The sequence below is a fragment of the Ammospiza nelsoni genome, chromosome 18, assembly GCF_027579445.1.
Source record: "Ammospiza nelsoni isolate bAmmNel1 chromosome 18, bAmmNel1.pri, whole genome shotgun sequence".
Lineage (NCBI taxonomy): Eukaryota > Metazoa > Chordata > Aves > Passeriformes > Passerellidae > Ammospiza > Ammospiza nelsoni.
In genome coordinates, this window is record NC_080650.1 from 845,903 (window position 1) to 860,790 (window position 14,888).

The 14,888-nt window shown below is 48.6% G+C and overlaps 1 protein-coding gene across 1 annotated transcript in view; it reads left to right on the forward strand.

The window, feature by feature from the left end:
• The window catches only part of LOC132081425 (transmembrane protein 132D-like), a 185,319-nt gene that overhangs the window by 113,272 nt on the left and 57,159 nt on the right, over positions 1–14,888 (forward strand). The window contains exon 4 of the mRNA XM_059485140.1: positions 338–521. Coding sequence (XP_059341123.1) covers positions 338–521 — 184 coding nt within the window. The remainder of the gene's footprint in view (positions 1–337; positions 522–14,888) is intronic.

Below are 14,888 nucleotides of genomic sequence, written 5' to 3' on the forward strand. Positions count from 1 at the left end.
GCAGGGAGGAGATGCAGTGTGCTCCCTGAAGGGGTCTGGGGTCACTTTGGGCTGCACTTTCAGCCTCTGTTTGCCTTTGATCTGGTTGTGTTTCTCCCCTGTGAAATGGAGCAGTGCACAGTGATCCAGTCACAAAGTGTTACTGAGCCTCTTGAATTGGTGGGAAATAACCTGAAATCTTAAAACAAGTACAAATTATTAATTCATTGTTAAATCCATCATCTTACCAAATCCTCTCTTTGAAGGAGCCTTAATCCAAGGTATTATTAATATAAAAGCAATTATATTCCTGGCTTATCGGTGATGTGAGTGAACATTTCATCCCTTTTTTCTGCAGTGCGGAGGGTCCTGCCTCTGAAATCATGCAGATTGATTTTGAAATTGAGGAGCTGACTGACCTGCCTGAGACCCAGCTCATCACCTGGCAGGTGGAATATCCTGGAGACACCACATCAGACCTGGGCATCTCCAAGATCTACGTGAGCCAGAAGGACCTGGTAGGAGTTCTCCCTTTGGCTATGGTAAGGAGCTGTTTGGCATTCTGCAGGGCTTGAGCACTCCATAGCTGGGAGGGACAGAAGGAAACACCTGGAGAGGCAGACCCTGCCTTGGGAGGGGAGAGCACAGCTCCCTTGGAGGCCAGCTCCTGCTCTTGGGCTGCTGCACTGGCTTTGGGGGCAGAGGCTGAGTTGATGGCATTTCCCTGCTCAGAAGGTTTTGGGTGCAGGAGCTGACAGAGTTGATGGCATTTCCCTCCTCAGAAGGTTTTTGGGGCAGGAGCTGACAGAGTTGGTGGTGTTTCCCCACTCAGAGCTACTGTGGGTGCAGTACCAGGTGTGCTCAGGCACTCCTCCATCGTGGTGCATCTCTGATCTGAGTGCTCTTACCTTGGGCTGGGACACAATAATCCTGAGAAACAGGATTGCCACTGAATCCTGGCTCCATGTCCATTTGAGAGTGAGAGAAGAAATGCAAGGAGTGGCATGAGCTCTGATTAATTTGAATTAGTGGGGAGCACAAAATTCAGTGTGTAGCCAGCTGTCTGTTCCACAGAAATGCATTCAAACAGGCACCCCATGGTCAAAGTGGAAACCACAGGACATGAAAATGGCCTGATCCTTCAGCCTTGTTTTCACCTAAAAAATGCCTGTTAGATACCCACGTTTCAAGTACAATCAGAAATTGGTGCATTTCTCTTCTGTCCCTTTCACATTAATGTGTTGTTGGAGATGAAGCACACTTGTGTAAGGTCTGGCTGTGTCTCGTTTCTGTTCTTAGGCAATCTGTTAGAAAATATTGACACATTATTATTTAGTGCTGAAAGAAAACCAAAAATCAATCTCAAAGCATTTTAAAAAATGTAACCTGGATGTTTGCCTGGTGATGGCAAGTTAATTATGCCATTACTGAGGACTGGAGGTGCTCTCTGCACTTTGAGACTCCCAGAACGGGCTGCTCTTGTTATTTGTATTTACCAACTACAGCTACTGAGATGCTGTGGTTCTTTATTTTACCAAGCCCACGTTTTCTCCCTGGTGGCTCGAGGCTGGGGCTGGCTCACAAATGGAGTTGTGCCACCCTTTGCATGGCTGCATCCTCCTGCTGAGCCCTGGGGAGGCTCTGCTGCTGTGCTGGGAGGGAGGAGGCTCTCCAGAATACCCTGGGCTGGGGCATCAGTGCAGCCACACGAGTTCTGGTGGGGTTAAAGCTGCGGGACTGATGTAATGTGAGATGTTGGGGGTTCTGTTCTCTCCATACATAATTGAAAAGATAAAAGGTTTCCTCCCCAGTGGTCCCAGGAAAGCAGAGTTCTCCTCAGGTGTGCCCACGAGCCGTGATTGCTTTATTATCAAGTGATATAGTGGCAAAATATAGCTCTGAGAACAAAAATAGCTGCTGCTGGCAGCTGCTACAAATCAGCTCAGTCTCTTAATTTCCATTAAAGATGAAGAAAAGCCATTGTGCAGCAGCCCAGAGCTGTGTGCTCAAAGGTCACATGCAGCCTGTAGAGCTGGCAGGAGGTGGCATTTGCAACAGGCGTGGGCACGGTGGGAGGAGAGGGGGCACAGACAAAAGGCAGCAGTGCCTGGATCCGACAGGCTGGGAGCAGAAACCCTCCTGTGCTGGAGTGCCAGCCAGGGAGCTCTGGGGACTCCCAGCCTCCAGATCTTTGTCCTGCTTCGCTTTGTGCTCAGGAAATGATGATTCACGTGCAGCCCTTTGGGCGTCCAACTTTGATTAGTTCGATACTTCAGCTTTCCCCGTGCTCCTTGCAAAGCTGGCTTGGCATTTGCAAATTCAAGTGAAATTTAAAAATAATTTCCCCTCTTCCATTTAGAAAGAAGCACAATGGAAATAATGTGTTATGTTATTTCGCTGGTTTTGGAGACAGGAATCATTTGGGTTGGTTTTTTACTGGTCTTTATAGCAGAACATATAATTTCAATGTGTGCCATTGTTTCAACCAGCACCTGACGTTCTTTTTAAAACTTTAATGAATGTGTTGACAGCAAGTAAACTGTTCTACTTACCATCAGCATGAGAAGCTGGATAAGCAGACCAGGTAAATAAATAAAATCAGTTGTGGCAGTAAAGAGGCTATTTATTATAAAGGAAACTTTATTTGTACTACAATTATTTTTAATAATTACAGGGATCAGCTGTCATGGCAGTGGCTGGCTCTGATGGATTCTATAAACACCCAGGGTATCAATGCCCTATAAATACCTGTACCTGACACATTTCATTGGTAAATAGTTCATGTTCTGCTGGAGACTGGGGGTTCCCAGTGGGAATCTGGAGCTGTTCAGCCTCCTCTCCCCACCCACCCTCTGAGCTGACACCCAGGGTGCTTTGGGATGAAATCTGGGCTTTTCTGAAGGCTGAGGCTCCCCCTTGGCAGGGATGTAGATGAACAGGTTGATTTTGGGGGATCTGTTTGGCTGGGAGCAGCCTGGGCTCTGCCTGGCAGCTGAGCAGTGCAGGATCACGTCAGCCAAACCCTCTGTCCCACTCAAATTCAATGAGGGAATGTTCCTAAAGACTTCACTGACAGCTTTATGAAAAAGAAAGAGATGTCTAGAGAGTAGATAAAAGCTTTTACCTTCCTAATTCATAGCTTTTAAATTGCAATTACAGTTTTCGGCAAGTTTTCAAATATTTAATTAAAATGTTACCCAGTGCTGAAAATGAGCCTTTTTAAATCAAAATGATTAGTGAATCATGGATGAAATCTACTCCTAAGAAAGGGAGGAGCCGTTGGATCACTGTGATATTGCCAGCAACCACTTTCTTTTCAGAAATATATTCTATTGCTTCCTGAAATTAGACAGGTCAAGGACTTCAGGTTTCACACCATAAACCAGAGTTGCCATTCCCCCAGTAATGGCTCAGCACTGTGGCAGTGCCAGCTGTGCCCACCAGCCGTGGCTTTGGTTTGTGTGCAGGATGGAATGAGGAATGCAGGCACTCAGCAGTGGAGCACATCCATCTCCATTCCGACAGATGCCACCTTCTTTGGGTGTTTCCTTGCAGATTAATGACCACCCTGGGGTCCTGAGCATTTGCCATGGCAGGCAGCAGCTCTGTCCCTGCCCAGCCACACCTTGTGCTGATGTGTGGGGCGTGCACTGCAGGAATCCCTGATGTGTGGGGTGTGCAGTGAAGGAATCCCTGATGTGTGGGGTGTGCACTGCAGCAATCCCTGATGTGTGGGGCGTGCACTGCAGCAATCCCTGATGTGTGGGGTGTGCACTGCAGCAATCCCTGATGTGTGGGGTGTGCACTGCAGCAATCCCTGATGTGTGGGGTGTGCACTGCAGCAATCCCTGATGTGTGGGGTGTGCACTGCAGCAATCCCTGATGTGTGGGGTGTGCACTGCAGCAATCCCTGATGTGTGGGGCGTGCACTGCAGGACTCCCTGATGTGTGGGGTGTGCACTGCAGCAATCCCTGATGTGTGGGGCGTGCACTGCAGAATCCCTGATGTGTGGGGTGTGCACTGCAGGAATCCCTGATGTGTGGGGTGTGCAGTGAATGAATCCCTGATGTGTGGGGTGTGCACTGCAGGAATCCCTGATGTGTGGGGTGTGCAGTGAAGGAATCCCTGATGTGTGGGGCGTGCACTGCAGCAATCCCTGATGTGTGGGGTGTGCACTGCAGCAATCCCTGATGTGTGGGGTGTGCACTGCAGCAATCCCTGATGTGTGGGGTGTGCAGTGCAGCAATCCCTGATGTGTGGGGTGTGCACTGCAGCAATCCCTGATGTGTGGGGCATGCACTGCAGGACTCCCTGCTCACTGCAGCACACACCCACGTGGCTGGCTCCTCACAGCCCAGGCAGTGACAGCCACGGGGCAGATCTCCTTCAGTCCAGTCCTTTCTCTGCCCCCCTCACCACAGGGATCCTGTGAAGCTGTTGCTGAGGACAGGAGGTTGGAACGTCAGGTTTGTCCCTGGAGCTGCAGTGGGGCTGAGTGATGCTGTGATCACCTGGAACAGCAGCAGCAGCAGCCCGGCTCTGTCAGGGGGCACTGAGGGATGAGGGCTGGGGCTGCTTCTGGCACAGCTGCTGACAGCCACCCTTTGATGTGGGACTGGAAATGGGGCCCCCAGAGAAGCAGGAACAAGCACAAGGGTATTTTCCTTAGGAATTTCAGCCTAAGAAAAATGGCTTTGCATAAGAGCTGCTCTTTCTGAAGTGTGAGTTACATGTGTTTTCTTTGATTAGACTGAGCAGGGTTTGAGACAAGCCCAATCCTTCACCCTGACAATCTCTGTGCTGCTCTGGAGCTGTGAAATGTAGAAGGACCTGGAAAACACGGCAGATGTGAATTTAGAGCAGGTTTCACCAGAACCTGTCCCTCCTCTGGACGCAAGATTTAGAAGTGCTGGCCTGTTTTCACACTGCTGTAAAACCACTGTTATTACAAATGTTCTGAGTTTAAAACAGAAACAATTTGGTGGTGAACTGAGTTTTCAGAATGGTGGTCCTGTAATTATTTTATCATTTGATAATTTTTGTGGAGCCGATTTCAGCCAGCTGAAAGGGACCTCATTTTGAGTAGAAATGCTGTGGGGAGCAGCTGTGGGGAGCAGCAGGGATCCAGCTGTGGGGCTCCAGCTGTGCGATTCCAGCTGTGCGATTCCAGCTGTGGGCTCCAGAGCAGCCCTGTCCTTGCCTGGGCTCTGCTCTCCCTTGGCCTCCCAGCTCTAACTGGCGTGCTCATGGAAAGATTGTTCCCTTTTGGCATAATGAAGGGATGCTGCCTTAATTGGTTCCCTTCAGAGGAGTGATTTGAATGCAGCATTGCTGAAGAGAGGCAGAGCATTTCTCCCTGCTGAAATAGATCATCACCTCTGTGCTGCTGCTGGGGCAGACCAGGCTGGCATCTCTCTCTGCAGCTTCTTGACATTATTTTTAGATGTTCTTCCTGATTTTGAGGTACAGTTTGATGGCTGGGGGCTTCCATTTTTTTTTTTTCATTTTTTTTTTTTTTTCTCCTGGGGATTTAAGGTTTTGAAATTATTTATTTATGAGCCATGAAAATCCCCCCAAAATGGATTTTAACAAGTGTGTAATTGGATAATTTGACAACTGGTAAGCTGAAGCCCCAGAGATCAGGAATTACACTTCACCACAGAATAGTGCTTCTTCATGTAGAATTAATTAGATTTCCTCTAGATTACAAGTAGTAAGAAGAGTAGTCAATTAAGAGAATTATTCCCTGACTTTTCCATCCTTCTTCAAGCCAGTGGTTTTAAGAATTCCTTTTCCTTTGTGAGATGTTCTCAGAGGCAGGATGGCAGTCAGAGGATCAGGGCCAGTGGATTGAGCGCAGAATTCAGGGTGTGCACAGGGTGTTTTTAGGCATTCCCAGGTGTTTCCAGGAGCAGCCGCACAAGCACAGGGGTTCAGGCTGAGCACAGGGGTTCAGGCTGAACACTGAGCACAGGAATTCAGGGTGTGACTGAGCACAGGGGTTCAGGGTATGACTGAGCACAGGGGTTCAGGCTGAGCACAGGAATTCAGGGTGTGACTGAGCACAGGGGTTCCGGCTGAGCACAGGGTGTTTTTAGGCATTCCCAGGTGTTTCCAGGAGCAGCAGCACAAGCACAGGGGTTCAGGCTGAGCACAGGGTGTTTTTAGGCATTCCCAGGTGTTTCCAGGAGCAGCAGCACAAGCACAGGGGTTCAGGCTGAGCACAGGGTGTTTTAGTGGCTCCCAGGGCCCCCAGAGCCTGGTGCTGCCCCCATTGCAGAAGGAGCAGTGGATGCCACACAGAGATGTGCCCAGAGGGAGAGGACAGGGACCCAGATCACCCAGATTGGGTGAAGGTCTCAGAATTGAATGTTTCCTGAGTGCAGAGAAGATAGATTTTGTAACAGCACATCTGTTTCACTTCCATTGTGACCTTCAGAGAAAGGATGAGGAAAGAGTGAAACAGGAAATCTGTGCAGCTGAGATTTTGGAATACCTAATGTTGTTTTATAATCACTGATGTCATTTCTAATTGTGAGGAGAATACTAAAAAACCCAACAACATCAAAGTGTGGAAAGTGCTCATTTTAAAAAGCTTGACATTTAAAGAGACTAAATTATAGGCATAGAAGAAATGTAAATGTTAAATAAAAAAAGTCTGGTTCTTTTTCATACCACTTACTCGTAGTTCTATCATAAAATAACAGAATCACTACCCTGGAGTGGGATTCTGCAGAATTCCCCCCCTGGAGACACAGCAGTTACAGTTCAAAGTGACTTTGCCTGCAATGCTAAACTTCTGTTTCCTCCACCCATCAGCTCCAAACAGAGGGAACATCAATATTGAAACCACTCTACACCTGGCCTGAAAATCAGTCCTGACAGTTTGAAAATAACTGGCTGGATTTCCAAATGTTCCAAGTGGCTGTAAAACCCAATAATTGTTATATAGAAATATGAAACTTACACAGTTCAATAAGGAAAGACAATACACTATAGTGATGAGACTTCCCATTGTAATTCAGGATACAAATTCCAAATTCTGGTTGTAGTGTTTGTGAGGCAAACCAGCTTTGAATTTAAAAATAATTCTCCCTGTTTCAGTGAAATGAAGGTGTGTTGTTTTCACATGTGTATTTTCTCTTTGATCTTAAAAAGATGTCAGAAAATGGAATTAAGTTTCCTTGTCAGAAGTGGTACAATCTAATATATGTATATAGCTCTTTGCTGATAAGGTGATAACAGGAACCACTAAAAAAGTGAAAAGCTTAGACATGAGGGGGAAAACAAAGCATTTCAACATTTAAAACAGAGAGGAAAAAAGCTGAACATATGTAAAAATATGTAAAAGTATACATCTAATTTAGCCCTAAAGAGGAGCAGAAGAGAACAGATCTGTACTGCAGCTGGCACCAAGGAACCACAGCTCTCCTTCCTTCTCTGGGGATTGCTTGGGATTGCTGGGGATTGCAGGGAAAGCCAGGGCCAGGTTTGACAGGTTATGTTTAGGGTAGGTTTAGGTTGTAAGGTTGGGTTTATAGGTTTGTTTATAGGATGTGTTTTGTGTTCTGTGCTCTGTCACACGAGTTATGAATTTGTTACTGTGAAAAACTGAAATGTTTCAGACTTGGCTTTCTGAGGGTATTCTGAGCTGTGTCTCTCAGCTTTCACAGCCTGGGTAGGAAGTCTTCCGGAGGAGGCAAAGTCCAGTTCCAGTTTTCTTCAGGCATCCCAGAGCTGAGAATGAGGTTCAGTCTCAGGGAAGAGATTGGGAACTTCCTGCTCAAAATATTTTCCTTTAATTTCCACACATCCCAATAATCCAGATTAACAGTCTAGGAGGAGGCATCATCAGGGATCTCTTGGGAGATTGAGGAGGAAGGTTTTACTGCCCTGTCCTTGTCTCTAATGGTTTCTCATAGTCCAAAAGACTACAGAAATTGAGGTGAGAGGATGTGCTTTTCTGTTTCTCCTGATAACATTGCCCGGGGATATCAGTGAAGAACACAATCTGCGGAGAAACTCGGAAAATTCTTCAGTAAAGGAAGAGCAGCAATTGGTTTTGCTGCCTTTGCCATTTATCAGGGGGTCTGAGGTTCCTCTCTGGAGCTCTCTCACATTCCCAGCAGAGGCTGAATGAACCAGAAGGGAGCACTCTGACCTTGGGAGCTGACCTGATTGCTACCCTGGCCATGCCCTCTGGGCACTGCCCAGCCTCACAGCCGGGTCCTGCTGCAGCCCGTGCTGTTCTGTGCCCCAGGGTCCTGTGCCCCATGGTGTTCTGTGCCCCAGGGTCCTGTGTTCTCTCTGTGTTCTGTGCCCCAGGGTCCTGTGTTCTCTCTGTGTTTTCTCTGTGTTCTGCAGCCTGTGCTGTTCTGTGCCCCAGGGTCCTGTGTTCTCTCTGTGTTCTCTCTGTGTTCTGCACCCCGTGGTGTTCCCTGCCCCAGGGTCCTGCATGTCCCCCCCAGCTGGCAGTGCCACCCCTGCACCTTGCCTGGCCACCAGTGCCCTGCCCCTGCTGGGCTGGCTGGGAGCCAGGGGCCTCAAGAACAGATCCCCCCCTTGGCAGAGCTCTGCTCCTGTGCTTGGTTTCTGTTTCTGTCATTTCCAGATTTACAGAATTTCTTGTTGCTTTCTGGAGTGGCCAGCGAGGAGGCACTTTAAAGTTCAGTGACTTTTTAATAATGGTTTGGTTCTCCTTCCTGAAAGAACTTTGTTATCCACATCTTAATTGCAAGAATTGCTGCTGCCTGAAAGCAGTTAGCAAACATGAATCTTCAGAGGAAAAAAGACTTAGCAACCAGCCAAGCTATCAGTAAGGCACACTGTGACACCTGTCTGGGGCTGCTGGTGCCTGTGGGTTGCAGATTAACCAGGTGAAGCTGTTTGTGCTGTTCCCCAGCTGGGGAGGCAGCTTGGCTGTCCAAACACAGAGCTCTGCTGGCAGAGCTGTTCTGGGATCTCTCTGTTGCTTTTCACGCTGTTGAGCAGGGTGTGTGAGCTGAAGGCTGCTGTGCAGGTCTCCACATCCTAACCCCCACTCTGGGCAGCCTTGGAGTAACAACAAATTAGTTCTTAAAACACCCAGGGTATTGAGATGTAGTCACAACAGTGCTGTGGCACTTAAAACCCAGGTTGCAAGTGGGGATTTAATGTTCTCAAAGAAGGATTTGCTGCCTCTGAGGAACCACCTGACACTGTGGTTGTCACAGGTTCTGGACAGACCAGTTACATAACTGAAACCATGGCAGAGAGGGGCACTGGTATGGAAACACATCCTGGGAACATTGGGTACGGAGTCAGGAGAGGGTTCTTGTAATTCCTCCTCTGACACGGGCTCTCTGCATGTGCCTGAGTGGTTCTGGCACAGCACAGGGATCTCCGAGCCCAGCTGCCCCTCTGCACATCCCCTCCTCGTGTGTGTCAGGGCCCTGTGGGGGCTGGCTCCTCGCTTCTGAAGCAGCACAGGTTTTACTCAAATAACCTTGTCAAACAGTCTGAATCCCTCCAGCAGAAATTTCACAGAGGCTGAGAATGGAAGGAGAATGTGGACGCTCTGCTAAACTGAACGCACCAATTACCTTCCCTTCATACCTGTCTTCCCAGTGCCCTCTGCTGGGAAGTTCATCCAGCCTTCCCCGGATGGAATGTGATCACACTTCAGTCTGTGCCCTCCACCCGTGAACGTCTTCATGGTGACCTTTGTGTGCTTTGCACATCCCTGGCAGGGGAGAGGCTGCCCAGCCGTGCCCTTTCAAAAGTCACTGTTTCCACTAGAAATGTGCGTGTGTAACATCCCTTTAGTGCTGCTGGTTGGGGCACTGGAAGTCGAGGGGTGGGAGGGAGGAAAGGAAGGGTGGGAGAGCAGCAGCAGCTGCAGGGTGACATTTAGAAATACCTGCCAGTGGACTCTTATCTCCTCTCAGTCTTTCTTTTTTATCTTAAATGGATCCAATCAAGAGTTGCTTCATGGATAAATAGCTGGAAGAAAGCATTTAACTTATTTCCTGCTTTTAAAAGTCTTTATGCTAAGAAACACTGAAAACAGTGTGTAAGTGCTTAGAGTGCTTACAGCCTAAGTGAAATTTATTTCCTGCCCATGCAAGAGCCCAGCCTGGGACTGATCCCCCTCCCTCCAAACCCCCTGTGGGAGGGCTGCACTGAGTTCCACACTCCCCTTTCCTACCAGGGCCAAACACACTTCCAGAACGTGTGCCTGCTCTGTGTTGGATGGAAGGAGCTTTCTGTGACTCTGGGGAACATCTGGACCTTGGTCGGACCGGGCTGGTGACCCCAAACCCACGGGAGGGCTCGCAGCAGCACCTTTGCTCTGGGCTGCAGTTTGACTTTTCACTGCAGGCATCTGACAAATAACTTCAAATGTCAACCTGTGAAAACCCCTGTGCAAACAAGAGTTAGTCCAGCTGCTCCTGAAGGGAGCATTTTACCTGTCACTGAGGCATGGAGGCAGTGAGAGAATGCTCTGGTAATGGGCTCTGATTGGTTTTATTTACAGAAAGACTGATCTCTCTGTGGCCAAGGAGCAGCTTTTGGTTTGTTGTTTCTTTTATGTCTGTCTGATTCTCTTTCCACATCCATTCTCTGCCTGTTGGTTGGAACTCGGGAGGGAAAGGCAAAGTGAACCTTTCCCACCTTGCTTGCATAAACAGATCATATTTGTTGGAGAAGTCCTCAGCACTGAGCAAATGGAATTATTCTGGCAGGAGAGGAGCACAGGAATATGTGACTTCACTTCTTTATGGCTGCAGAAATGACTTGCAGCTGCCCTCGTGTACTGTTCACAGGGCAGTTGACAAAAGGAATGATTTTCAGAATTCACTGGAAAGAAAGGAAAATAAGCTTGTTAATAAAGGTATGAGTGCAGGAGCTCTGAGTCACAGGCCTGTTGGCTTGTTCCTCCTGAGCAGGCTCCCAGCACATCAGCAGCTCCCTTTGGAGGCACTCGAGACAGAATCAGTCCTGTTTCACAAGTGTTCATGTGGAGAGATTGATGCCCTGTTTCTGCCCTGGATATCGGTGGAGAAGTGTATGAAAAGATCATCAGGTGATCCTCAAAATGATTTTAAAGGACTGAAGTTGGTTATTTTTGTTCATGTGGGAGTGGCATTTATATTGTTTCTGGCTGGAGCCCTTCCATAGGAAAACATGAACTGAGCTTCAAAGGTGTCTGTCTATTTGCTGCTTTATTTACTATTTCTAGGCCTAAACCAGTAGGATTTAATATTTTCCTGGATGTCTGCAAAGCACGAAGCCTTTAAAGCAGCCTTGGTTTGTGAAAGATTCCCTTCTGAGTCACGTCTAAAGGGGAGAGGGAGCGTGGGGAGGGAAAGGGAGGGCCAGGAAAGAAAGGCATTTGTCAGCTATTAGTTAAATGCAGGTTTATTTGGAGAAAAGGGAATAAAGAGAAGCTCATCCATCTGTACATATGAGTTACACCTTGGTGGCTGTGTGTGTAATTGCTCAGCAGAGGCAGGGCTGGTGCTCTGTTGTTGATGCAGATACCCTGCTCACCGGGGCAGGGTGCGATACACCCTCAGGAGATGGAGTTTTACTGCACCTGCCTCGGCAAGGAGGCACGCTGAATACCTCAGCTTGTGGGTATTGCTACTGATTTGTAGTCTATTTCTTTTCATTCTCTTAAAAATGTGGATTTCAGGTGTGTTTCCAGTTACCAAGCAGGTCCTAGTGCATGTGTAATTTCTGTGCTCAGCCTTAGGGGTGATGTCAGTGCCTGCAGTCAGCCCTGGCACTGCATGGGCTGGGATCAGCTCCTGTGGGGTGTCACAGAGGGCTGCATTTGGGGTGATGGCAGTGCCTGCAGTCAGCCCTGGCACTGCATGGGCTGGGATCAGCTCCTGTGGGGTGTCACAGAGGGCTGCATTTGGGGTGATGGCAGTGCCTGCAGTCAGCCCTGGCACTGCATGGGCTGGGATCAGCCTTTGGGGTGAGGTTCCAGCAGGAATCCTGGCTGCATTTGTGTTAGGGCAGGGCTCAGGCAGCAGCCAGGGCTGCTGGGCACACTCAGGAGTGAGTGCTCACCACACTGCAGGCTCCAGTGGGCACAGGCTGACACCTGGAATCGTCCTGGCTGTTTGCATACAGCCCCTCTGCATCTCCACTGGATAAAGCAGAGGTGAACCTGGGCCACCTTCACTTGGGCATCGCTGGGGAATGGATGGGAGCAGTCAGGGCATGAGGAATCCATTCCCAGAGGGGCTCAGCAAAGCCCTGCTCTGCCTGGGGCACCCCAAGCCCCATTTCTGCAGGCAGGGTGGGCAGTGCCCCTGTGCAGAGCCTGCCTAGGGCACAGTGCCCCCCAAACACCAAGGGGCCAGTGCTGGGTGCAGGGGAAAAGCAGCATCCTGTGAAAATTCATCCCTTTGGACCGAATCCTGGCCTGGGATAGGCACACTGAATTTCCATTGGCCTTGGCAGGCTGTGCATGAATACATTGGGGAGAGGAATTTCGTCCTTAGTTTTTCCTTTCTTTTCTGCAGCTTCCTGCAGCTTTTTGGTTTCCCTTGGTTTAAGTAATCAAAGCATCCCTGCCTTGCTGCATTAAAAGGAATTTTCTTGAAACCATTTACTGCTTAGTTTAAAATTATTATTCTTGAAAATCAATTAAATGAGGTGTCTACCGTAATAAAATAAAAATTTTTGCTTTATTCACCATGCATTTGGTAGGTGGCTGATACAATAGCTTTAGAAACTGTGCCATGTGTAGTTACAAGAGAGTGGAACTTGCACAGAACACAGACGTGGAGCACAGATCATTGACCTGAAATCTTTAACAATAAGTAGGAGTTCCATGTGTTAACTTGAGCATTGACCTTTTATCTTTGTTGAGCAGAGGATCTGCAAATTAAATACCAATCAGTAATGAGAAATAGCCTGGTATTTGAGCAAAACCAATCAGCTGGAGCCTGGGCAGACAAAAAGAGACTGAATTTTATTTTTTTAAAGGCACTGAGTCCCCCTGTTGTGGGCAGAGCCTTCCCCAGACAGGCTGGGCTGTGAAGGAGTGCTTGGTGTTCATGTTGGTCACCCTGGCTGTGACAAACCCCCACCTGGCAAAGATGAGCATTTCTAATCAGCAGGCTCTGAGGTGCAGCATGCAAACTCACAATTAGCACCTTCAACACAGGGAACATCTTGTCATCAGTCCTGGCTCTCATTTTGGTGTGAGGAGAGGGAGAAAGGAGACGTTTTCCATGCTGGTTTTGGCTGACCCTTTACTGCTGCTGTTGAACTCCTGCCTTTGCCCGTCGAGGCGACTCCTAAAACCAGCCTTGGCTCTGCTTTCTTCTTCCTCTTTGAGCCTGCCCTGCTTCTCTCTGAGCCTGTTGTGGCCCAGGTGAGCTGTGCCCCAGCCTGGGCAGGGATGGACACTCAGGTGGCACTGCCAAGGCCTTCCCAGTCCCTGGGGCTGGGTACACAGCCCGTGCTGGTCTGTCTGAGCCTGTTGTGGCCCAGGTGAGCTGTGCCCCAGCCTGGGCAGGGATGGACGCTCAGGGGGCACTGCCAAGGCCGTCCCTGGGGCTGGGTACACAGCCTGCCCTGCTTCTCTCTGAGCCTGTTGTGGCCCAGGTGAGCTCTGCCCCAGCCTGGGCAGGGATGGACGCTCAGGGGGCACTGCCAAGGCCTTCCCATTTCCTGGGGCTGGGTACACAGCCCGTGCCTGGCGCTCCTGGGCTCTGCTCTCCCCACATCCCAAGCCAGCCTGGAATCCCAGTGTCCCCTGGCGTGGGATTTCACACGGAGGGAATCCCATTCCAGGGAATCCCCTTCCCATCAGGAAAATGGTAATTCCCTCCAGGGTAATTCCCTGCAGGCGTCAGGGTGCAGAGCTGGGTGTTCTGCCTGTTCTCCTGAGCAATATCTTTGGCACGGAATGCGTGTTTCTGTGTCCACCTGCTTTGCAGGGTGTTCATGGTGGAATGGAAGCTGTCCCATTGATACAGCCTGTTTCTGTCAGGGCATTGAGAAAGATTGTTTAAGTGTGTCAGTGATGATGAGTCAATTAAAAAAATCCATGCTGTACAGGCAGTATGGAAACAGCTCGTTTGTTTGCTGAAGTCAGGTATTCAGGGGACACCAACGCTGCCATCATTACAAAGCCTCTGCTGGGAATAATCAGAGTATCTCACTCTCCATGACAGTTTTTTGGAAAGCAGCTTGTGACAGACTATTTAATGAAGCAGAAAGTGGAGTTAGGTTTGCATTATAGAATACTGACATGAAATACCATTCTCAAAGAAAAACACCCCTAACTTTCTAGCTCCTCTTCTTCAGATGTCTTCATTTAAATGCAAATAGCAGCTTCATCCACAATGAAATAAAAAAACCCTTTTTTCCCTGGGAAACAATAATGAGGGTAAATTTAAGTAATTTCATTTCTGTAATAAGATAATCCTTTTCAATGCTCGTGGTAATATTATGATAAAGGTTGATTTTAAAATTATTATTTTTGAGTAAGGGAATGTATTTTTGGCTTTAGTAGAAGCAGGAATTCTGAATTCACTGTAACTGCCCAGATGCTGCTCCTGGGGTCAGGAAGTTCAAGGGTCTGATCTGGATTCCACTGAGCCCAGTGGGCAGATAATCCATAATATTATCTGCAACTAAATCTTGTTCCACCTACGCTTGATTTGCTGATGAAAGTGATGGTTTGGTTCTGGTGGGGTTTCCTCGTGCTGTTTGTGCACAAGCAGCTTTCAGTGCTCAGGTCTGGGGCACTTCCATCATTTACTGACCTTGGGGACAGGGCAGGGAGGTGACAAAGTGACTGTGGGCTCCTTGAGCAGCTGGTCTGTCCCACGCTGTCCCCAGCATCTCCCAGCATGGCCCAGACTGTGCCAAGGGGGTGGATCAGAGAATGTTGTGGTGT